The sequence below is a fragment of the Corvus kubaryi genome, unplaced genomic scaffold, assembly GCF_017639235.1.
Source record: "Corvus kubaryi isolate FWS band 111438036 unplaced genomic scaffold, C.kubaryi_AGA036_p1.0 37308, whole genome shotgun sequence".
Lineage (NCBI taxonomy): Eukaryota > Metazoa > Chordata > Aves > Passeriformes > Corvidae > Corvus > Corvus kubaryi.
Genome location: NW_024581096.1, coordinates 15,543,687 through 15,569,215, shown reverse-complemented (window position 1 = coordinate 15,569,215; position 25,529 = coordinate 15,543,687). Strand labels below are relative to the sequence as shown.

Here is a 25,529-nt window from a genome sequence, read left to right as displayed (position 1 = left end):
CAAGAGACATTTGTAACACGGTTACATATTCTGAGTTACTTCACCTTTTCTAAGTGTCATGCTGACAGCCTCGTAAGTCACTCCACTGGGTAATAAGGGGACAGCCTGCACTGGAACTCCTCAGTTCCACCCTCCACAGAAGCCCCCCTATCAGTGAGGTGCTTTGAGCAAAGGAGCTTGCTCTTGGTGACTGCTGAGAGCTCAGCAGACTACAGAACCAAAATGTCTCCTGGTTTCAGTAATTTAAGTCTTGTTGATCCATCTTCTCACTCTTATTACAGCCTCCACAGGCACACTGTGATTTTCAAGCTAGTGAAGAGATTTTCTTTGAAGATATCCAGAGTAAAAACATTCAGACATGTAACTTCTGTAGAGACATGATGGCATATTTTACCAAAAATCAGGAATCCACTAAGATTCATTTTTTTCTGTAAACAAACGTTTTTTTCAAGCCCATGTTAGAAGACAAAAACATACCAATTTTAAAACAATTACAAATGTGTGACAGAACCTTCAGTTTTCCTCAGAGAGCTTAGAAACTTGTAGATGCAATATCACCCATATTCATGCCAGTGGATAACACCCAGATGGAACTGAAGACTCAGAAGGAAAAAAAAAACAACAAAAACCACAAGATGACTACACAAAAACATCAGACCAGTGCCACAAAACATTCTGGCCTTTTACCCAGCAAGTAGTGATTCTTTACTAGCACCATTGTTAGAACTGATGCTGTAGTATCCTAATCAAGAGTATAATTAAGTTTTAATTGTGACTAAGAAAGTAGTAGCACTATGAGACAGCCCGAACTCAACCTTACAAGACATATTACCTTTTCATTATAAGAATGGAAAAAATTGTAAACTAAAAACTTCAAACTACCAGAAAACAGAAGTGTACAAAACACAAGATCATGACAGTAATAGACATAGATCTTACAAATGGTAAAATGGCCATTTATTATCCAGAAGCAATGCAAAAGAAACATGATGTAATTTCTTAAATAATTTAAATTATGATCAATGTGATGTTATGACAGTGGAATTTCCATTTGGGAAATAAACACTATTATATATTCAGAAAAATGAATCAGTGGTGATTAAACAGTTAAATCCACAGACTTCTGTTGATCTCCAAAGACTGACTAAGCAGAAAGGTCCATCTGATACACCAACAGTAAAATATACAGTGCATTAAAACGTAACTGCTGCATACGAAATAACCACCTTTTCCACTGAAGTGACAGAACCAGTATCTATTATGCAAAAGGCAGAATAAATGGACAAAATGCAGAAAAGGTCTCAATGCCTAAAATCAATATATCCTGTAATTTGGGAAGGTCCTCTAGTGATACACCATGACCATGCCCACAGTAATTTTTTTTTCTCCTTTTAACAGTTGGAATTACCAGTGCTGTATCTTGTGCCACCGTCTCTCTGAGGAGAGTTGGTTTCTACCTTTCCTATACCCTTTCATGAGGTACCTGAATAGAAGACACAACCTTGCCTTATCTTCTCGGGGCTGAACAAACCCAGATCTCTGAGCCACTCCTCATTCATTCTGTGTTTCAGTGTAACAACCATCTTTGCAGCTTTTCACTGGACTTGCTCCCATTTGCCTATGTCTGCCTTGTGCCAGGGAATCCAACCAGGCAAGCACTCCACTGCTGTCTTGTGAAATGTCAGAAAAGGGGAAGCCACCACTTCTGCCAGGTTGCTCGCCATACTCCTGCAGCCTTGTTTTAAAATAAACCAAATTCAACTCATCTGCTGAAAGTCACGTTCTAAATCAATACACTAGCATGAACCACCACTATGCCAAGGGCTGCAACTCAAGGAAGTGATAAAGGTTTGAGGTCACATGATTAGCTCTGTGCAAAACAGACCAAGAGGGTGTCCATATTGAAGACCAGTTCAGAAAACAATAAAAGACAGTATTTCCCTGCAGAGCAACTCTAGACTGATCCACAGTCTGCCAGCAGTTTTTGAATTTTGAGATGTATCCATCAAGAGAATACTGAGTTGCCAGAAGCAGAAAAATTCTTTGTAACCCACACAAGCACACAACTACTGTGACCAAGAAGCAATGGCAGTGAGGTGAAACTTAATTTCCATGTAACAGATACTGAAAACTTTAGTCTGCGAGTGGATGACCATTCCACTTGGTAAGGTCACTGAGCAAGAAGTTCAGGATTTTGTGACCTGTAGATACATTGAGTCATGCTGTAGAACACAACATACATCTAATGAAGCTTCTCCCATCCATCGAAATTTCTCTCTTGACCAGAAATATTCTACCATCAGGAGGCCAGCAGATGGAAGAGCTGAGACCTGAGGACTGTGAGGTCACAGGACTGAAATCCTGACACAAGCATAGAATTCCTCTATGATAGGAGACATTGCTGAAGAACACAAAACTCATTTAGAGACAACACAGGAATAACTTAACACTGTCTTGTGTTACTGAGTAATTAAAGCAAGTAATCAAGCATAATCTTCCAAAATAAACCATGAGTTTTCATTCCATCTTTTTTCAGTTTTTACTGACTCAGGGAAGAAATTTGTATCATTACATTGTCACTTTCAAGTCAAAGAAGTTGATACAGTAGCACATCACATACCTGTACTACTTGTTTCTGTGGTTGTGTTGGCTGTGTGGCTGAAATTTGCATTTTGTCCCGAGTGCCCCGGGTACGTTCACTGCCCACCGAAGTCATCATATACAGTATATACAAAACAATGTATGTACAAAATACAAAATCTGGAAAAAAAAAAAAAAAAGAAAAAAAAAGAGCATGAGTTAAGGTGGGTACTGATTCAATAACCAAATAACATAAATGCAGTAGTTTGAATTCCTCCTGCATTTACCGTTGATTCTATACAGAGACTCATAAGAAAGCAGCTTTAATACACTATTATTGGATTTACTGCAGTTTTTACACTAAAGGGGGAAATGCAGTGGATAGAAAGCATTTTTGTCAGCTGATTGGGATTTGCCTCAATCTGTACTTCTAAAAAACATGTAAATCTCACAGCTTTTTCCAGTTATTTAACATACAGACTTTTTTCTATTGGCTACTCTGCTCAAATTTTAGCTCCAGCTCCATCACTCAAACTTCTTTAATACCTGCTGTCTAGTTTTGATACCTGGAATTTAACTGCTCTCACACCCACTCAGAACAAAACTACACAAAAGTCATACTCATGAAGTAGGCAGTTCCTCTTTTCCCTACCATCAAAACTGTTTTTCCTGCACATACATGGAAGTCATGGCCAATCCCAATTCTACTTCTCATCTCTCATTTTTAAGAGAAATTATGATGCTTACCTTTAAATCCAGCCTCTACAGTCAGTACTTTTGTTTTATTCCCCCTCATATTTACAGAAACGATTTATAAAACTACCTATCACCCTGCTTTAAACATATCATGGCTGTATGGCAACAGAAAAACCCCAAAGAAACCCCAAATCCCATACACACATCATTGCTATCCCATTTGTGGCTCTCAGCTATCATTCTTACTTGTTCTCTAGTACTAAAATTACTTTGAAACAAGGCATTATTATTCCCCCTGTTTGTACAGCATTTAGCACAGGATTAATCAATGAGCATGGTTTATAGCAGCTACAGTAACTGGAAACAGATCTTTCAAATGGTCAGAATGGTCATGTTCAACTGCCTGGTTTCTGTCCCCATAAGGCTAGAAAGTAAAACTGCAATTTTTTGAAAGGAAGGATAATTTGCAAGAGGTGTACCTGGGCAGAAGATGTGCAAAAAGCAGGAAAGTGTGTTTACTGCAGCCCCATTATATGAACAGGCCTCAGCACACAACTTGCCAGGGCAACAGCTTTGTGCAAGCTGGCTAACACCAAGCTCAGTGCACAATAATCACAGAATCACACAGTAAGCTGAGTTGGAAGGGACCCACTGGGATAATCAACTCCAATTCCTGGCCCAGCACAGGATGATTCCCAAAAGTCACACCACCATGTGTCTGAGATTATTGTCCAAACACTTCTTGAGCTACGTCTGGCTTGGTGCTGTGACCACTTCCCTGGGGAGCCTGTTCCAGTGCCCAACCACCCCCTGGGTGAAGAACTTTTTTCTAATACCCAAAGAAAACTGCCCATGACACAATTTCAGGCTGTTCCCTCAGGCCCTGTCACTGGACACCACAGAGAAGAGATCAGTGTCTGACTCTCCTCCCTCTTCTTCCCCTCATAAGGAAATTGCAGACTGCAATGAAGTCTCCCCTCAGTCTCCTTTTTCTCCAGGAAGATAAGTACACACTGCAATCACATGGAGTAGGACGGTTCAACACCCAACTGATCACTGGCAGTCACAAGTAATGTGTATTTCATAATTAAAGCTGCAAGGAGATGCTTCAGTTTAAATACCAATTCATGATGCCCAGGAGCCTCATCTACAATCAAAAGGAAAACTACCTACATTATCATCTAAATCTCTTCTTGACTTTAGAAATACATTCTTGTTGGTCAAAACTGAACCCTGACATTGAATTAATTTATGTACTAGCTAAAGTAGTCAATAATGCTTTAATGTCTGAGACAAAAGTATTATTTCCATAAGAAAAGGCCTACGTTTATCAGGAACTGACTGCAGTATGAGCTGAATTGGAATACTGTGTTTCTACAACTTTTTGAATACACTGACCAAAGCCAAGCTGTCTCACAGTCCCTTAATATAGTCAAACTGCATTGCCTTCTAAGGCCCAGAACACACAGACCTTCAGACCATTGTGTCTGATATAAAGGCCAGATACAGACAAAACAAAAAGTTATATGAGCTCCTAACACCATGTTCTATGGAAAGCAAAATATAAAGCAGATGTGGAGATGGTCTGGGCAGCAAGTTCAACATTTATCACTGACTATCTGCTCGTGGCCATTCACTGATGTGTTAAAGATGTGTGGACATTTTCATTTGAGTCTGCAGTAGCATTACTTCAGTTCTTTGTGTTAAAATCTGCTTTATAAGCTTTGCTGGCTGGACTGACAACATCCAAAAACTTCCATTTATATAGAATAATAATGATCTTTGGGTTAGCTTTTTGTTTGTTTGTATTTCCAAGGATCAGACTGCTTATCACAATTTGAACCTAGAACAATGAGGAACGCAATAAACCCTGAAGACAGCACACGAGCAAGCATTAACTTCACTGAAAGACAAGCTTATAGTTTCAAATATGATTGTCTAGAATCAGCCCATTGTGACCTAAGATTTGTTGAGAAAATGTAACTCCATTGGGTAATTTGTTCATAATTTCTGAATTAATATCATATTTATTATGATACCTAGGAATTTTGATATATTTCTGCCAGTGCAATTTTCACCAATTTCACCAAAGCTACTCAAAATATGGTGATTTATATTTTAGACAGGACAGTTAAGACACTTACATTAAAGTCTCCTATGTGTTTGCAAAGTACATGCTGAACTACCCCACACTTTAACAGCCAGGCAACCTATGGTTCCTCAAGCAGATTGTCTCTCCTTTTACCAGCATGCATTTTTCAGTGTGTGTCTGTGCCACCACGGCTTAAGCCACATTTGTTCTTCAGGATGAAAGGATACTTTAAGAAAAAAGGCAGGCACACGAAAGGCTGAAACACTCCTGGGAGATGAAGTGGCACAGAAAGATCAGGCTGCTGTGGGAACAGAGCTCAAACAACCTGAACAGCGTAACAGGGTTTTTAAAGGAGATCTGTATCCTCCTGACTGTGCGGTACATGAGCAGCACAATTTGGCAGGTTGGAATCAAAAAATAACCCAGCAACATACAGGCAGCAGTATGGACTTGTACTTGCTTCAGGCAAGTGTGGAACCCCATGCTCAGTTTGACACTCCCCAACAAGCCAACAAGGACATGTTATAATCCATCAGACACAATCCAGTCTTCTTAAAAGCACAACTGGCAGCCTGATAAAAAGAGAACTTTCAAAATACTGTTATTGCACTTCTCCTTATGTTGGCTCCCACTGTCTACTGGCGGTGTCCAGACACAGCAGCTGGAGGGCCATGCTCCACCTTAAGACACTGCACTGAGCAGGGACACATGGCTGAGGCTTCAAGCCCTTCCACAGAGTAAGGAAGCAACAGGCACCAGGGAGGCAGAGTGACTGCCTCCAAATTATCACAGTGACAACATTTTGAGCATAAGTGGGATATTATTAACTATATTAATTAGGGACTGAACAAGAACATTTCCTTGCTCACAAAGCAGCTTCTTATTCTTTCCAACTCCTCGTATTCAAATCTGTTTGGCAGGCTACTGTAATAGTAATGAGCAGGGTATCACAAAATGATGAACTTAATTTTAACTGGAGATCAAATGAGGAAATAAGATTTGAGACTGTGAGGAAGAAAACTCTTAATTAAAATCTGTTTAATAAAGATAAAAATACTCAGAGAAGCAGATGCTTCAGTTTCCATGTCAGGGTCTGGTGCAGTGCAAAAGTCCCTCATCAGCAGTTAACATCTGACCTTGCAGACACTGCAATTCTAATAAGCAACCAAAACAGCTGTATTTGAAGAAACATATAAAACATTAAATGAAACTAGTAATAGTTTCATCACTTTCTAGACACTAGTACAGAGCACTAGTAAAAAAAAAGGAGAAAGTATAAAAGAAGGAGACAGGGCTTCCCAAAACTCTTGTGTAAAGAAAGTGGCTGTATCCCCTCATGACAATTAACAAAGATGAACAAGATCCCTGTAAACGTTTATTTCTTTTTTCACTGTAGTGAATCTAGTACCCACAGACCAAGGCTGTCTTTACCAATCTAAAAACAAACAAAAGGCAAAACCCAAACAAAACTAAAATATAAAAATGCCTTTATCAGTAGTTAAGACTTCATTTTAAAAATTCCATTTAAAATGGAAAGCAACAGAAGAATCCAAGATGAAAACCATTCCAAATATCAACCTTTTGTTTGTTTTAGTTTTCTGTCTGTACAGCGAGTTTTAGTCCAAGGACCTACACTACAATTGCAGCTCCAGTAATGTGTAACATGGAATGGCAAGGATTATTCCAGCTTACAAAAGCATTAACGAAGTATTATAATTTAACCCTTCCTAAAACTACCAAATTTCCCCCTTCAAAGCCTCCACCCCTTGTCTTATCCAACACATTTAGTTGTATTTTTGCATTGAATTTTAGAAGGAAAAGATGAAGGCAAAGAATCAAAGATTAATTGAACACATATCAACATAAAAAGCAGGTTTTTAAAGCTATCATAATGTTTTCTGTGATCTGTTGTTAAACCTTCCTTCATCAAGAACTCTAAGCCTTTTAGACTCAACGAAGTCAAAAAAGCTAGAGATACAGAGAATAAAAATTGACTTGACATGGTTGCAAGTCCCCAAAACACAGGAAATCTATTCCTGAACTTCCAGGAACTGACCAGGCATGGCAATAGCAACTGACTTTCAATATTCCTCTAGAAGTTAAATATTCACTTCCATCAGCTGCAAAAAAATTTGCAGTTTCAATTCCTTTCCTGAAGCAGTCTCAAGAAAGTTCTTTCTTGATTCCCAGATAACGAGCTGTGATAAAGAAACCATGCAAAGATCTCTGTGAACACCTTAAAAGTGTGACTGCTTTTTTATATTCAAAATACAAAGCTACCAGTCAAGGATTTCTCACAGTGACAGGGTTGGGAAAAAGCTGCAGGACACTGCTTCAGGAGGGCATAACTACTCATGTACAGTGAGGTCAGATTTTACTGCTACAGCTGTAGAGTTACATGAGCATGAGGAAAAAGAACAGAGGAAAAAAATTACATCTGCAAAGCATCAATGTAATGCATTTCCCTCGAGTGCTGTTGTCCAAAGCATTTCACCATCTTCATTGCTGCTTGAAACAGGAAGAGTTTGCAAGAGTCATGTTCCTCAGGAGCCGTGCTGATGACTCAGTGTCTGTATCACCCCAAGGAACTATAGGAGCTTATGGCTCCTGGGAGAATTCACGTCTCATCTTACAGTCTTCTATGGTAAATAGGAAAAATATTGACCTGCTTCACTGGCAGAATACCAAAAGAGAGAGAAATTTTACTACCTGCATGCTCCCATGTTTTACCAAGGAAAGAGTATTGCTGGCAGCAGCATGAGTACGAGCACAAACACAGAAACTAATATATAAACTTCGAGTCATATTAACAAACTGCAGCCAATGACCAAGTGACTATTCTTATCCACCTTTTGAAAGCCCTCTGAGTTGTTACTTGAAATGATTATCCTGCCAGGCCAATTTATAACTAGCTAAGAACACACCCCCATCTGCAAAAATCAACAATTTTTCTTTAAAACCAGAAAAAAAAAGTTTATTTTAAGGATTAATACTCCTGAACACATGCTATGCAAAGGAAGACAAAGAAATATACAAATAGGTCTTACAAATAAAAGACAAGACAGCACTTGGAAGAAGTTTTGGAAGAGAAAGTGCTCATCCTCAAAAGACTAGAGTTAGGCAAAGGCTGGTCACATATTCAGAGCCCAAAGGCATGATGTGGACAAGGGACTGAACAGCGCATGTTTTCCACTAGTAGAGCATGTTTCAACCATGATAGTTAAGTATTATAATTAACTTTATTTTTTTAAATCCTCTCACAATATCTATTTTTTTTCCTATTATCCCAGTGTCTCTGCCTAAGAGATGTGCTTCACATTTCAGTATATATTGGTGATTCTCTAGTTTTAACCAAAATCTGCCAGCTACACTCAATAAACATCCTGCAGACTTGTCCTCATCATTTCTTTAAAAATATTGAAGCTTCTGAGGCAACAAGTACCCTTACTCATATAGAAATTTCTGAAGGAAGAAATTCAACTTTAACTGGTACTTTAAAAAGAAAAAAGAAAAAGAGACAATCAATCACACCAAAATCAGAGAAGCCTGACTGACTTCCACCTAGGGCTTTATCTTCCACACAACCAAGTTAGTCTTCAGACTTGTGAAAAACTGGTTAGCAAAACTTACCCAGCTCCACTGCTGTCTGAACACACCTGAGTGACTCTGGACAATCAAAGGCAGTGAATGTCCTAAAACATTCAGAGGACTTGACCTTATGTTTCAGACGTCAATATCTACAAGGAATCAAGTTCTGCTCCCTGTACTAATGGTAAGAACCACGTTTGCAAGGGTGTGCAAGATGCACTAGGTACCAACAGTTATGATTAACTGTACTGAAACTTCAAGGAACAGAGAGAGACAGACAAACTGCACATTGTTTCCTAAGCACCATGCTCTGGACTATCGGAACTAGATAACAGAGATTAGACCACAGTTGTTGCCATGAAACAAAGAAAAAAACCAAAACAGAACAAAAAAAAAGGTTGCACAGGTCCAAATAAAAATGAAATATATAGAAAACAGGAATTCTCTTTGACAACCGGCCATCATGGGGATCCTGTGAGGAAGAGGTAACAGCAAGTTCACTTTTCAAGTATATTTGTCTGCTGAGAAGTATTTCAATAAAAGTTTTCGCCTGTCCAAATATTCTAAGACCTGGAGGGAAAAATACATGTTCCTGCCATCTTTGACAGAAGACCCTTATTACTTGCCCTCTGTCAGAGAAAAGACTTTCTTACATGAAACCTCTCTAACAGCCACCAGATAAGAGTCTCATCAGCGGCCACACAGCATGCTGTCCTGAACTGTCAGCTCCATCAGTATCTCAGGTCAGGGAGTATACAGAGAACACAGTGCCTCAGAGGTGGTGCTTGTAAACCCACAAACATAATACTTTCTCTTTTGACAGGAGGAAAGGAACCTCAGGAGATAAAAGAAAATACTAGCCAAATCAATACACAGTACACTCGCTGTTTATTCCATGACTGCTACATTAAGTGGTGAAGAATCATCAGTATTGCAAATCTCTTCATATCCCTGGTTTTGGAACAATCACAAAGAAAAACAGAAAAAGCACGGCCCGTGGTGTTTTCTCTCCTAAAGTTTCCTGAGTAGCATCCACTGGAAGGGCACTATGGTGTCTACAGCTTCCAACAACACAGCAGCTGGCAAAATTACAGCCTGGTCCTCTCCTGCAACAGACACTCCAACTGAATTATTCACTGCATTAACTAGGAGGCATGGAAAAAACATTAACTAGTATTTAGTAAAGGAAAGGCTTCTTGCAGCCAGGGAAAAAGAAACCAAACTAGCAAGCTTTTCAGGGTTGAAAATCATTATCCTCTGCAGCCAGAACCAACACAGCCCTCTTGAAGTCTCTCACACAAGTAAAGGATGGCTGAGCACAGTTTAGGACAAAAAAAACACATGACTAGAGTTTTAGTTCCCCTTTGGGATCTGGCTGTACATTCACTCAAAGTTCAATCCATAGCTTGGGCAGAACACAAACAGTTCGTTCCACTAAAATCAAGTATCGCCTCACATCTAACACCACACAACTGTGAGTAATCATCAGAAATGGCAGGCCTGCTCCCCCACTCCTTAACCACAAAATATTGCTCCTTTTCTTCAACCAGGCTAATGAACCTGCAGCTGCAGAGGGAGTCGGTTCAGTCAGCTCACCCAGGAGCAAACTAAACCCTCTAAAACAAAACAATCAGTCAGTTCAACAAGCTTATCCAGAGGAAAACTATGTGGCTATACAACTGCTGAATCTGACAGGAGGGACAGGGATCAACTTCACAAGGAATGGGGAACTTGCTTTTTAGCAGACATGCACCATTACAGCATAGGTGGAAATGCATTTTTTTTTTCCAGGATCCAGTAGAGCATGACTTGATCCTGGTCAAGCCCACTGCGCACAATCAAAAAATGAGAAATAATTCCCTGTAGACATTTTAAAAACAAAAAAACCTCCCAGGCAAGTTTTGAAGAAAACTATATATTTGAATATATAATTATTTTGCAGGAAAAGAGGCTTCTATCATGTTTACTGAGGAACACTTCATGTTCAACCTCTTCGATCCCTGTTAATGTCTCGTAACTTGCAGTGAAAAGCATATTTAAAATTTGGAGGTGCTTCTATCCAAAGAAGAGGAGGGTATAATGAACATTAGGACAGCCACACTAATACAGCTTATGTCAACCTAAAATACAGTTTTCCCCCAGCTGCAGAAGTGTATGTTTACATTCACCCACAGGCAATAAAACAGAGATTCAAACTAATCCAAAGCAACTTATTCATCCATAACAATCTTTAATGGTTTTGTATACACAACTAAATATTCAATGCTTTTGCCAGTCATCTACAGATTTCACTTTTAAAGGAATAACACAATTAAACATCCACCCATTCCGTATCAAAAGCCCCACCTTGACAAGGTTTGTTCACTCTGCCAGCTCATTAAAACTCACAGCGTCCCCTCTGACAGGGAAAGGAGGAAACCCAGACAAATTAATGGAGGAAAACAGGGCTGGGTAACTTGGAAGTTCTTTGAATGGCTCCCTCCACTAAAAGAATCACAAGGCAAAGCCTCTTCAGACTCCAATAATTTGCACAGCTTTCCAGCCTGAGATGAACTCTGGGGTCAGCAAAAAGGCCAGGTGAGTTTAGGTGAGGAAACAGCCGCAGAGTACCAAGTACACAAGTTACAGATGTTCTCTTCAAAGAATACATGAAAGGACATATGATCTCAGGCCACATTCTGCTTAAGCCATCAATACTACAACACAAAAAAATACTTAACTGGCCAAAGCATCTCAGATAAGACTGAAGTACACCACTAAAGCTGCACTGGGTTGATGACCTTCCTGTATTAACCATGACTGACTTGTCTCAAAACCACTGTTCCCTGCTCCTATTCTGACAATGTCAGCAGGACACTTTCAGAACAGTTAAAGCTTGGGCTGTCAGCACATGCAACACTTAGGCTTCCAACGTGTCAGTACTGCCAACTCTAAGATACAACAGTTAAAACAAAACAAAATTTTCACTGGATCACCCTCACTTATCACTACCATTATAATCAACAGCTACCTGTACTCACAAGATGTGTAATGCATGCAACCACAAAAAAAAAAAAAAAAAAAAGGCTGTTAAATAACAAATGAAAACTTTTAAGCCTATTTACTAGGAAAGGTAACCCAGAATAAGCCATTATCAGAAAAAAAAAAAAAAAAAAAAAAAAAAAGAGCAGGGAAAAACAAATACTGGGAACTGTTGGCTTTGGCTATTAAACTGTAAAAATGCATACTTTAGTTACCTATTCTGATACAATAGCCAATACCTGAACAGCCCCTAAAATGAATTGCTGTTTCCACAGAAAAACAAACCGAGTAAGAAGATTCAAGTAGAAACCCAGGTGCTCCAAATTACACCAAGAATCAGGTAACACCTGCCAGGACAATACACAGCAGGGGGAATTCTCTTGGAACAGGAAGCTTGAAAACAAGGTGGCACACAGGAAGCAGCGCTGCACATCGGACGTCTCACTGCCAGATCACGAACACACTCCGTGCTTGTGCTTTCCCTGCCCCCTCCAGTGTCACCAAACCACTCTCTCCTGGAACAGCTTCCAAAGGAATTCTTTGAATAGAAACAGATACAAGCAAGAGGACTAAAAATAGCTGAGCAAGAGCAGAGACGTTCTCACACTTGCGGAAACACACTCCGCTGCATCAGAAAAAAGGGGCACCTATTTAATTCACACTAGAATTGACAATGAGGGATGAAGTAGAAAGTGCCACCACAGAAAAGTTTTGGAGGGCAGGATTAATTCACACTTACGCCACTCATCAGATCACATTACAACACTCACAACAAAAAGCAATGCTGAAATTACAAGCCATGAGTGATATAAAAGGAAATACACTTTGTAATCAGTAAGGTTTTATCTATAATATGTGATAGCAGATTTGTGATTTTAGTTTCAGTTTTAGTGGCAACACCAAAGAGCTCAGTATCATTCCCACACCTGTACAGAGCCCAACCCTTGAACTAGACACCAAGGGAAGACCATCAGCACAAATCAGGCCTTGTTCATAAATTCAGAAGACCAAAGAAAAGCAGGAGTCTCACTGAAAAACACTCTTTTAAATAAAGCAAAATATTCCAGAACATCTTTCTATATATTTGCCCCAGATGATGGTATTTCTCAAGACTCATCTTAGGCAGGAGTATTCACCAAAATAAAAAAGGCTTTTTTTTTGCAGTGACTCTGAATATAAAGTTTCAGAAGGAGGAAAAGAAATAACAGTTTGTAAGGCAGTGTTAACCATTTCTTTTCTTCACAGTCCCTGTGCATAACATTTTAATGAAAACTATCAGCCATTTCTCTCAGTTTAGCTTTTCAAAAACGCTGTGAGAAGTGAGTGAAATCCTTTTACTAACTTACTGTCAGGTGCTCAGAGACAAGAAACAACTGAAACAGCACAAAGAACTGAAAGCCATCAAAGATCACTTCCATTTTTTTGCCACCTCTGGATTGCTCTTTCTACAGTCACAACCACTGTTACCATTTTGTCTAGCTTTAAACAAGCAGGTTTGACAACTTTCCTCTGTAAATCCTCATGTTAATTTGCTTCAGTCAGAAAACTTGTTTTACTCCAAGCTTTCCCACTTGATTTTGAGCATTATTTTCCTCACAATCACAGTTTCTCTACTTGGTGTCATGCATAAATTCACTCATTCTGTCATTCTAGAATTCAGGTGAGGTCAGGTCTATCTCATCTGTTCCAAAATGATACCAAACTATCGAAAGAGATGAAGGATTAACTATCTTTACAACCTCAAACTTAAAACATGCTAGAAAGTAACAAGCAAATAAAGAGCCCTGTATGCAGAATTCCAATCTAACATCAGGAATACAGTCATCCAGGATGTTCTCATCCTGTAAGTTAAATCAAAATTAAATTAATCTCTCACTTCTTAGTTTCTTAAACTTTCTGAAGAAAATACCAAAGAGACAAGGTGCTCACATAAAGCATTCAATTGCCTGAAGTTTTACTGCATTTAATTCAGTATTTACTTTCTCTCTAACATAAATGGGGTGAAGAACAAACCATATGCTGCTTCAAGGACCCACAGCCACTGTCCTAGCTCCATCTGCACCTTTCTCTGCAAATCTGACTTAAATGTTGTTTGTGTTTTCTGTCTCTCTCCTCCACCACTTCTTTCCAAGCCAAACTAGCTCACAACAAAATTCACAAAAGGCCAAGAGTAATATTTTCTTTTTAAGTTTGCAAAATCTGAAAAAGTATATAGAGCTTTTCTTCAAAACTTCCTATTTATTTGGCCATTAAAAAATTCCTTTCACATTAATGTATTCCCTTATCTTCATAAAGTTAACATGCCCTTTTATAATATTTTAGTATTCTGAGTTAGTTGAGTACAGCATAGTAACGAATCACAACCCCCGATTCCACACAAGCATGCCAGGTTTATATGCTGTGCAAGGCAATATTAAAATGCCTAAGTAGAAAATCTGTTTTCTAAAGCATTCCAAGAAGATAGCAGTCACCTGTCCATTTTACCACCGGAAATCGGAAAGACCAAGCACTTTCCTGCAAGATGAAGTTACTCACTTTTGAAATAAAACTTGTAATCTAGACTTGTAACCAAAACTTGAATAAGACTTGTACTCTACACATCTTAGCTCCAGAAACAGCTTATTTATACTCACTGTACACCTCACCCTCAATACACATATGAATTCTGAGACTGCACCTGGAATACACGTTTTGCTACCTGCCTGCAGTGTTCAACTCTAGCAACAGCATTAAAATATTTCAGGTACCAGCTACAGAGAGCATACTGCATCTATAAAAACTTCAATAAACAAATGGTTTGACAACAACAATCTTGAAAACCATTTCAGCAGAAGACATGTTGTAAACATCAGTTCTCTCCAACCAAATCAGAAAGCTGTATGTACACAGAAATCAACCACAGGATGAACAAGGAATAACCAAGATAAAATATTACAAGTTCTAAAAATTGCATTACAAACTTAAGTAACAGCTTTTTAAACACAGTAATCATTTTCAGTCATTTACAGAGTGTTGTTTAAAAATTCTAGCACAGCAGGGGGCTGTTAGGCACACTTGCTGAAAAAGCCAAGATGACACTGTAAATAAATTCAGAAACCAATGGTAGGCAAGTTTAAAATGCAGAACAGTATGATGCCTTAAATGTGTTTTCAATTTAACACAAGACTGTTTTTCAAGTTCAATGAGTACACTGTCCAAAACATGGCTTTTTGAAAACTAGTAAGAACTTGAATCAGTAGAATAAAGTGAAAATAAAAATTTAAAAGGAAGAATGCGACATACCTCCTCTGATCAGAGGAAAAAGTACAAGAGAGCATTCACCCCAAACTGCAATCAGCAGAAAGTAAATGGCTAAAAAGCTGCTCATTGTTTCACCTTCAAAACACTGAAACTTGCTGTTCTGCAGGGATTTAGGGTAGTTTCTTTGAAAGTATACAAGCCTCATCTAAGTAGGTACTGTCCTTTTGGTTCCTCCAGTTTTTGATGTCTAATATTAGAAAAACCGTACTTCCCAACCCTACTGCTATGCTCTAAAACTCTAAGGAAGCAGGTGTTAGCATGACCTTAGTTTTGATATTCAAAAGAACACTGCCATGAAGTCTGAGTTTTTAAGATTTGTTGGAAGGTACTGTGAGCTCGCAGCTACATCATAGGGATTTCTTTGCAGGATCAAACGCAAGGGACTGATAGAATGGGAAAAAACAACTCTCAATACACTACATTTAAACATTGCAGAGTACACATACAACTGCTGAAAACAGCAACTTAAAAGAGCAGAATTTTTACTTCCACTTATTCATGAAAGTCCATTTGAAGAGTTGCAAATACCTCCAAGAAAAACATTTTTAGATTTTATTTTGCCAGAAAAAGAAGAAAGGGAAGGAAAAAGCATGTTTAAATGAATTATCTGATTCTAAGAGCCAGAGACATAACTTTCCTTAAAACCATTCTAAAATTTCAAATGTCATATACAGAACAAACAAAACCCAGAAAATTCCTAGTACACACAGCACCAAGGGTAAGGCCTTCCATATCTGAGAATATACATTAAATGTTCTACTTTAATGTATATTCTAATCTGCAAGTACATTTGAGAACACAAACCTTTGTTTGACTGATTTATCAGTTCCTACCAAATTCAAATGAGGAATAAAACAGAGCCCAAGGAATGCAACAACACTAAGTGAGAAGAAAAACTAGGATGAAACAAACCTGGTGAATCAAAAAAATAAAAAAATCCACCTTACAAACTAATGTGAACACACTAAAGGCTGTAATTTTACTTCAGAGGCAACTCAAATTAAATAAATATTTATCTGAAACTTGCTTGTCAGCAAACATTTTACAATAACTGAAATGCAAGTTGTTGAACAGTTAGAAGTACACTGATGTCAAACTAAAATTCTCACACTACAAACAAGTATTACTTTAGCTGCACTCTTCTAGACCTTTAGTGAGATATCCAATTGCTGAAAAAGACTTGAAAGTGTAAGTTCCAGAAACATATGTTATGTTTTGGTAAACCTCAAGACTCTTGGAGCTCTGATGTTTTGAATTTAATACACTGGAAAACATTCCCGTCATCTTCTTCAAGATGAGCTTTTGGAGAACTTTTTTTTCTTTTAAATTCAAAAAGCTTAATAGAGATCCTTTTTTTTTTTTTTTTTTTTTGGTAAGTTAAATTGAGGTGTTATTTCCACTTTTTTTTTTTTAAAATAGAAATTTGGGTAATTTTAAATATATATACATAACTTCTGAAAAAGACAGATGATGAATACATATTATAGGTCAGTATTTCAACAAGCTTTGATACATCCCTGAAGCTTAATGCTTGGGAGGTCAATGCACACCGAGTCCTGGAAGAACTAAACATACCACTTCCTCCCAGCTGGTCTTTAAGATATCAGGAAAGCAGAGCCCAACACCTCTCTAGCCATAAATACCATACCAGTATAAAATACAATAGTTATAATACCCAAACATGCATTTAGATAAACTAGCCTAGTGTGAAGCTCTATTTTCAGGCTTTGCCATGTTTCCAGAATGACGCTTTTAGGTTTTAACTGTGACACAATCAATGAAGTTCACATATATATTTTAGCATAGTTTAGCACAGTGTTTGACCTATGCTTACAGGAGGTCACTTCACCTGGCAGAGAACTTGAGAAGTGTGAAGTTCAGACTTTTCAGGAAATGTAAGAGGTGGTAATGTTCTTATTTCATTCAACAGAACGACTAAGTGAATCTACCAAGAGAATTAACTTTCCTCAGAATTACTGAGTGCCAGAAGAGATAGTTTATCCCCTTCAACATTTCTCTTTTAAAAAAGAAAAAAAAAATTACCTTAAAAAAATCTTTCACAGTCTTATCAGTGTATCTGTTCAGATATAAACTTCTGGGGAATACAGCAAGTTGTCGATGCTGCACTACACATAGCCATAAATGCAAAACAAAAACACATCTGTAGGAATACCAAAAGTAAGATGCAAAAAACAATCTCACAACTTTGCATTTGATATTACCAGAGACCCAGCCACTACACACTAACAGAGAAACACCATTTCAAAGGCCTGAAACATAGTGTCAAATAATCCACCAGGCAGATTTAACAGCCAAAAGGGATGTTGAGAACAAGAGACCCCTTTCTCTTCCCCAAATATTCCACCAGGGCTGGTCATTCCCAGCATTATTTCATTACTCACCTTCAGTGCAGTTCATCAAAGCAGGAATTTTGGTTGTTTGTTAAGACACACCTAAGGTTCCCCAGCATTACTGATTCTGAATATGAACCTGACTCTGAATAATCTGAACAAACAAATCAAAGTAGCAAACCATCATATCAAGATCAAGAATACCAAACTCTTCCCCTTTTTTCCCCTCACTCCAAACCTGTCTTATAACTACCCCCAAGCCACATCCTCCTCCTGCTCCTCCACAAGCAACTCATTCTGTCCTTCTCCCTCTACACACTGCATTAGAACCTGTCTGTTGAGTCACAGAAAGTATCACTGAAAGTCCATGTTAACTGCTGATCCTAACTTTTCTCCAGTACTGGGCAGCAACTGGAAAAGGAGGAAGAACTGTATGTCAGCTTTTCAATCAGGGTCTGTCAAAAAAGGGGACCTACAACCATAAAACCAGTTCCTGGCCTCTCACCACTCCTAAACAAAGTCTCAAGAAGGAAAATGATGCTGACTCCAATTGCTCAACTCTTTCACTTGTTTTCCCCTACATTTAGTTCCAGCTCCAAACAGCTACTTGCTTTTTTGCTGGGTGGAAAGGCCTTTAGTTACCACAGCCTGACTCAAATGTTCAAAATCAGCTTGTTTTTGCCTGAAAGGCAAGATGCCTCACTCAATATGTTTTTGTGTTCAATTTTTACTTAAGGACTAAAATTAACTGAAAAGGGATGGTTCTGCAATTTCTTGCACTATGTTTTATCATCTTTTATAGTGGGTGAGTCATTTCATAACTAATGAAACACTTGAATATCTTCTCTTGATCAGTCATTTTAATGGATTTGTTTATGGAGAACAAATATAAAAGTCATACATTCTTGCTTTGCTCCCTCTCATGGCCAAAGTTCTGAAAAGCACTCCCTAACAACCCACAGAATCAGCAAGGGAGCAAAGTCATCCAAATATTTGAGGCAGGTTTCCTAGCAGAAACTACACCTCAGTGATGCTTCATTTTGGATGACTGTTCTACAAGAGTCATTCCAGCACTTCCCAGACTCAATAACCCTAGCTATGAAAGTAATTTTAACCATCTAACTTTATTTCAACCTTTCTCTACAGTTGTGGGGGTCTTGGGGTTTTTGGGGAAGGTGTCTGGACTTGCAAGAGTACAAAAACTAGGCTGGTCCAGTTGCCTTCTAATTCACTAGGACTCATGTAATTCCGCAAAGTTTGGGCTTTAGTCTCATTTAAAAGTACTTTTAAAAATAATTTTAATGTTCACAGCTTCATAAAATGGACAGTTCAACATGCAGAAGTACATTAAGAACTCAGTCTAACCTCTCCTAAATGCTGTATTGGACATTAAGTCATCACTTACAATCCACACAATTCCTAGACAGAACATACAAAGGACTTGGGCAATTTTATCACTATTAGACAATCAAGTGTTCGACCTGTTTCTTCCCTCACAGACTGAATTATTGTCTTCAATTCAGCTAGAACCAGGACAGTTAATTACTCCTCATTTGCAAGCACAGAAGTTATTCAGATTTGTAATATGCATCTAACTGCATTTTCACAGTCCTTTCTCTAAACCTACCCATTTCTCCACCAATCAAGAATCATGAATTACTGAGAATATCACACCATCCATACGAAATTCAATGCTTAATCCACCTCTTTCTCAAAGGCCAGTAAAGACATAAGTGTTGAATTTGCCTGAAGGACTACAGATATGACTATGTCAACTAGCTGAACCCAGAGAAAAAAGCTTGGGGGGGATGTGGTGCCGCACCAACGTATGTAAGTACCTGAAGGAAAGGTACACAGACAGAGCCAGGCTATTTTCAGCAGTGCCCAGTGACAGGACCAGAGCCAATGGGCTGACACATGGGAGGCTTCCTGTGAGCATCAGGGAATGCTTTTGTGCCCTGAGGTCAAGCAAGCACTGGCGCAGCACAGGTTGCCCAGTGAGGTGGCAGCGTGTCCATTGGAGATATTCAAAAGACATTCAGACGCAGTCCTGGGCAACCTGCTGTAGCTGGCCCTGCTTGAGCAAGGGGAGACTAGAACACTCCAGGAGTCCCTGTCAACCTAGCCCAGCCCATGATTAAGTGAAGTAAAAAGGCAAGAAAGTCCTATAACAAAAGCTGCTATTAAAAACACCCCACAAGCTTCATTAGAGACAACTCTTAACCTCTAGCATTTCTGCTCCAACAGTAATATAGAGAAAATCAAGGGAATCTTCAATTAAATCAAGTAGGGCAAAAGTCACTGGGACGAAATCCAGAAACATACACTAGTACAATAGATAAAATGGTAAACAACAAAAACTGGAGTACAGGTATGAAGTTGAAATGAGTTTTATACTTGCAGTCATTAACAGAGAACTATTCAAAAAAGATAATAAGCATCTTTTCCTAAGATGCAAAGAAGAGTTCCTGGGCATTGCTGCTAATCTGGACATCAAGAAACAGCAAAGAAACCCAACACGCTGAAGACATGTATCAGATAGTGTTTTCTCAAACACTGAGGAAAAAAACAACACTTCTACATACTCATTAACTTACCTTCACCAACCTCATAACTCTATTCAACTCCTTCTCTAAAACAAATTTCAGACAGCTACCCCTTGGCACTTCCCCACGTTCAAAACATTCAGAAATTCATTCTGCAGCTAATAAAAGAAAGTGAAGCACAAGACCAGGAAGTGCGGTACTGTTCCCCCTCTTCACACTTAGTCACCCAAAGTTAACACCACTAACTTAGGTCTCTCTTATGTCAGTCTCAAAAATGGATCACAAGTCAGTGATCTCAAGAATGTGTGACTGAAAGCTGAAATAAAAGCAGACATCCATCCCTTGGGGCACAACCTATCAAAAGCATGGACCAGAGTTTCTTGAATACAATATACTATGTACAGCCCAACAGCAGAGCAAGGTTTGGCACCAACATTCCTTTCACATTCCTGTTGCTGAAACTGTGTGTAAGACAACATGAGATTTTGAAAATCAAAGAAGAAAGTAAGAGCAGAGAGAAAAAATTAAATCAGTAATAGCTTTCAAATACAGAACAACGTGGATAATGTGATAATATGAAGCCAAGTGTTAGGGACAAAATAGCCACAATTCAGTTACCATTGAGAAACAAACTGGAAGAGGAAGCAAAAAGGTTTCTGAAGCCATACTCTTCATTCAATATTACTATACATCCACCATCCTCAAAACATTAAACAAAACAAATGGAGTAGAAACACATACTGTGTTTTCCTTACTCAAAAGCAATCTCAGTATGGTCTCTAAAGTATTGTCCTACTTCCAGGAACATTACTTTAATCGTAAGAAATACAAATGAAAAGTTCTAGATTAAACCAATGCCACATGCAACAAAACTGCATAAAGACTTCCTCTCTCTACAGCTAATCATTAAAAATATTTAGGAACATGGTAATAACTAGTGAATTCAAATCCTACACCTTCAACCACAGGACCACCTAATAGACTGAGATAAGCATTTCCCCCCCCCCCCCCCCCCCCACTAAAACACGTCAAAAAAAGTACAACCTGATGATGCAAATCTGGACATTAACAAAGTATTTGTGTTTTCTTCATTTAACTTTAGATTCACATACTGAATGATTCTGCAATACCAGTTCCACTGAACCTGCATCTTCTACAGGAATAAACTGTATTTCCTGTATGATATAGCAGAAAAACAAAACCATAAAGTTCACTACAGGAGTATTACTTCAGGCAAACCTTAAGTTTCAAGAAAGATCAAAGCTCTCCCAACATGGGAAACATTTCATTGTTTTTAATGCAAAATGCTACACTCAGCCAGGTTAAGGACTCCTCCAAGCTCATCTGTTTGAAGACTGATTTAAGAAGCCTGGGGAGAGAGGGGAAAAAAGCTTGACAATTTTACCTTCAAAAGAAGCCACAATATCATGCAGGTTTCACAAAGACAGCCGGACAAAAAGAAAGAGAATTTCAATAGAATTGAGAATAGAAACAACTCCATCCAAGGGAACTGCACAAAGTTGTTCATGTAACCTATTTTACAGGTTTTACAATCTAAAGAGAACATACGTAAAATAATATGCTCGGCAAAGTATTTATGATGTAGTAAAAGCAGTCTGAGCAAGACACAAGATCTTAGGCATCAGACTGTACCACCTCTAAAGTGCCTGTCTTTAGTCCCCGTTTACTCCTTGAAGCTTTGAGAAGTAATGGGCAGAGAAGGGCTGAGGGTACCACACCTGTGGAAGGAATGGCCTTGCAGGAGCCCCAGGCGGATGGGGAGTTCCGACAGACTCCCAGTGCAGGTGGCCAGAATCAAAAGAGTGTAGACTTTCATGTTAGAGCAAAATAGATAAAACCCTTTGTATGTTTTTTTTTTAAATATGAACCTGAAGTAATTGCAAAGGAAGCATTTCACAACCTTTCATCCCAGCTCTCACTTTAATGAATGTAACCTGTTTAGGGAAGTTATATGAAAAACAGTGCAAGTCCAAACTAGGTCTTCTCTGAAAAGCACAGAGGATCCAATGGGCTAAGAGCAAACAGACTGTATCAGAAATAAACCTAAAATTCACCAAAAGCTTTAGCAGAGTAACAACACTGCAGAGGATATCACTTTGGTTTCCTCTAGCACCTTCCACTCAATAATTCTGAAGTCTACAAATACAACACAGTTTCTCTAATCTGTATTTTACAAAGGGGACAAGTCACTTGGCTTCTCTTTTAGCAAGGTTATACAAGGCTGTTGCAAAGCACTGAACACGGGTCTTCAGTCTTGCTCATGTGCTTCAACCAGATAAAAAACAAATATAAATAAAAAGATTCATAAAAGATCCAAAGTTTTACTCCTAGTCTTTCATGAAGTACCTATTCCAAGAACTGGCACTAAATGTGACTGAAACTGCAAGGAAACATCACTACTAATAGTAAGACTATCAATGCTGATTATTAATAAAGCATTAACAGTATATGACACATATGCCTTTCAAGCACTGTTCATCAGCATGTTACTCTGCTATGACCAGTATCTATAGAGGAACACCAGCAACAAACATAAAGCACACAAAATAATGGCATTTTATGATGAAATCATCACCTAAAATAAAAGTTCATAGAAGAAATATAGAGCATCCACAATCTACCTCTAGGTTCTAGAGCAGCAGCTTCAAAAAAATGGAAGAGACAAACAAAAAAAAAATTTAAAATAACAGCTTCTGGTAACAGACAAGAATATTTTGTTGGTTTTCCTCCTAGCTTCCCTAGATTTTAGTGATGAGTCTCTAGCTTCCATGTCCCCTCAAATGATCAAGCCCTTTTGTAAATCATGGCACCAGGAGCTTTATGGAGGATAGGCCAAAACAACTGAAAACAGTCTAAATTTCAGAAATTTCACGCTTTTTTTACTACAGACAGTGTTCAAAATCAACACACTGATAAAACTGCAACTAGAACAAACTGTAACAGAGCTTGTCCAATTCCCACTCCTCCCAATCTCCAAGATTACCAAGATTATTGAAGTTATAAACACAGAAGCCAGCTCATTTTCAGGAGTCACAAAACATCATTAATCCTGCAAAGTGATTTAGCCTTGCTTGCTTTCAAGTTACCTAGCGTAAGGTCAAAAATAAATTCTTTAAACAAGCTAGGTCAAACCACCACAGAGAGATTGGGCCCAGGTATAAATACTGAGTCAGCCAGGTAGGAATCCAAACCTAGATTCCATTAGAGAATGTGATACAACCAAGGGAATCGCTAAAAAGGCCTAGTAAATATTAAAGAAGCAAAAGCCAGGAGGCTGAGTTGCTGCCATTTTTTGTGAAGGGCTCTGTTTCAATAGCAAGCACTGCTCCTCCTCCCTTCCCTTAGCTCACATCCAGCTCCAATTTCTCTACTTGGAAAAAAACAGCTGCTCTCAGGCTAGGACAGCCCCTCCATTCCCCTTCCACAGCTTCCCTTCACACAGCTCTGTAGCAAACCCCAAGTTTCTGCTCCACAAGACATCCTGTTCTTCTGAACACAACCAAGAGGGCTCTGTACATCCACGCTCCTGGTGCTAACACACCTTCAAGAGAGAAGCTTCAAACCAGTCCACCCTGCTCCCAGGTGGCACCCAACAGCACTGCAGACATTCCAGCACAAGCTTTTAAACCTATTCAACATCACAGAGTTCAGATCCTTGCTATCAGACTCAAACATGCACCAGGTCCTTTCTATAATGCAGCTTCTTGCACAGGAATGCCTACCAGTTCACTTCCCTGCTGCAATTTTCTTCAGCAACAGGAGAAAACACAGAAGAGCGTTTTTTGTTGTTTTTAAAGGCAACGTAAGTCAGACCAATAGCGAAGCCCTGCCCTGACACCCAATTCCAAGCAACCACGCACAACCGATGACAAGGAAGGACTAAGGTGGAGAAGGTTAACAGAGGGAACGGTTCATTCATTGTCATGTCCTCAAGTAACCCACTGTAGCTGCCGAGATGTCACTGTTTGTTAGTAGCTGTGACCCCCCCACCACCACCAGCGAGGGAACACCCGCGAAGGGAATGAGCAACGACAACATGGAAGTAAAGCCCTGCGTAAGTCATAGATCAATACTTCATCATCCACTTGTTCACTTCTCGAGCTGCCACCTCCCCTCTCGCCTGACTCCTGCCGCTACCCCCACTCCTCCTCCGGCTGCTCCCGCTTCCCTCACACCCCCCCAAGCCAGAGGCACCAACCCGCCAGAGGGAAACCCTCGGTGTACGAGACGAGCACCTCCGAGATGAGATGAGAACCCCTCCTGGAATGCGGACGGGGTGCAGGACCCCCTCCCGCGGATGTCAGGGGGTGCAGAGAGAACCCACCTCTCCCCCTCCAAGCGGGGCTCCCTCTCCCCAGCCAGGTGGGCGCTGCCCGCACCCGCGGCCCTGCTGAGAGGGAGAGGAGGGGGACGGAGCGGGGGCGGGGGGACGGCGATCTAGGCCAGGGCGAAGCTTCCCCGGGGCGGCCGCCACGAAAAGTAGGGCAAAGCCGCGTCCCCCCCAACCCGTCGGCGGGCGGGCCGGGGCTGGGCGGCCCGGGTGGACACCGACCGACCCGCGGACCGAAGGGCCGCCGGCCGGACAAAGCGGGGCCAGGCCCGCGGGGCCGGCTGAGGGGGGGAGCGGCCGCGCGCGAGGACCGTTGGCCGGGGACGGGTGAGGGGGGCCTCGCGCGCCCCCCGCGCGCGCGGTACCTGCCCGGTGCGCTCACAAAGCGGCGGCGGCGGCGCCCGCGACCGTCACGTGACCTCTCCCTTCCTCCTCCTCCTCCTCCACGCGCGCTCGGGGTCGTTCCCCCTCCCACGTGACGCGACGCGCTCGCGCGCAGCCCCGCCCCGCGCCCCTCACGCAGCGCCAGCGCGCGCCCATCCACCGGCGCCTTCTTCCGCCTCTGCCTCCCGCCCCCTCCCGGTGACCACGTGAGCAGCGCGCGCGGAGGGAAAGCCCGCCCCTTCCCTTCGCCTTCGTGTGACGGAGGCCCCGCCCCTCCGGCGCGCGGGGCGGGGGAATGGGCGGGGCAGCGGAGCCCTGCCCGCGGGCGTCTCAGGGACCCCCTGTGGGATCCTGTGAGGGAGCCCATGAGGGACCCCTGTAAAGGACACCCAGAGGTCTCCCCGGGAGGGACCCCGTGCGGGGCCGCGGGAGTTAACCTGATGCCTTTATATTTTTCAAGTTCTCTACTGCTTGGTGTGTGTCTCTGAAGTTTTTTGTAGCCTGTTAATTTCTGCTCTCTCATGCTAGGTAGACATAACATAGCCTCTCCGGCCCTGCTTTCCAAGGACACCAAGACTGTCCTAGGCCAAAAGTATAAACCAAAGAGCCGCTAAGGGGGG

At 40.4% G+C, this 25,529-nt stretch overlaps 2 protein-coding genes across 2 annotated transcripts in view; both read right to left on the bottom strand.

Moving 5' to 3' along the window:
* UBAP2 (ubiquitin associated protein 2) overlaps positions 1 to 24,732 on the bottom strand; it is a 150,141-nt gene extending 125,409 nt beyond the window's left edge. Inside the window, 2 exon segments of the mRNA XM_042028731.1 lie at positions 2,621 to 2,760; positions 24,520 to 24,732. Of these exon segments, the coding sequence (XP_041884665.1) occupies positions 2,621 to 2,719 (99 nt within the window). The 5' untranslated portion in view covers positions 2,720 to 2,760; positions 24,520 to 24,732.
* On the bottom strand, positions 7,865 to 25,468 carry LOC121664957 (translation initiation factor IF-2-like). The gene is made up of 2 exons (XM_042028734.1): positions 24,891 to 25,468; positions 7,865 to 8,007 (listed from the first exon to the last, which is right to left on the bottom strand). Exons 1-2 carry the CDS (start codon positions 25,448 to 25,450, stop codon positions 7,998 to 8,000), a joined length of 570 nt encoding a protein of 189 aa, XP_041884668.1. The 5' UTR covers positions 25,451 to 25,468; the 3' UTR covers positions 7,865 to 7,997.
* Positions 25,469 to 25,529: the final 61 nt, after the last annotated feature.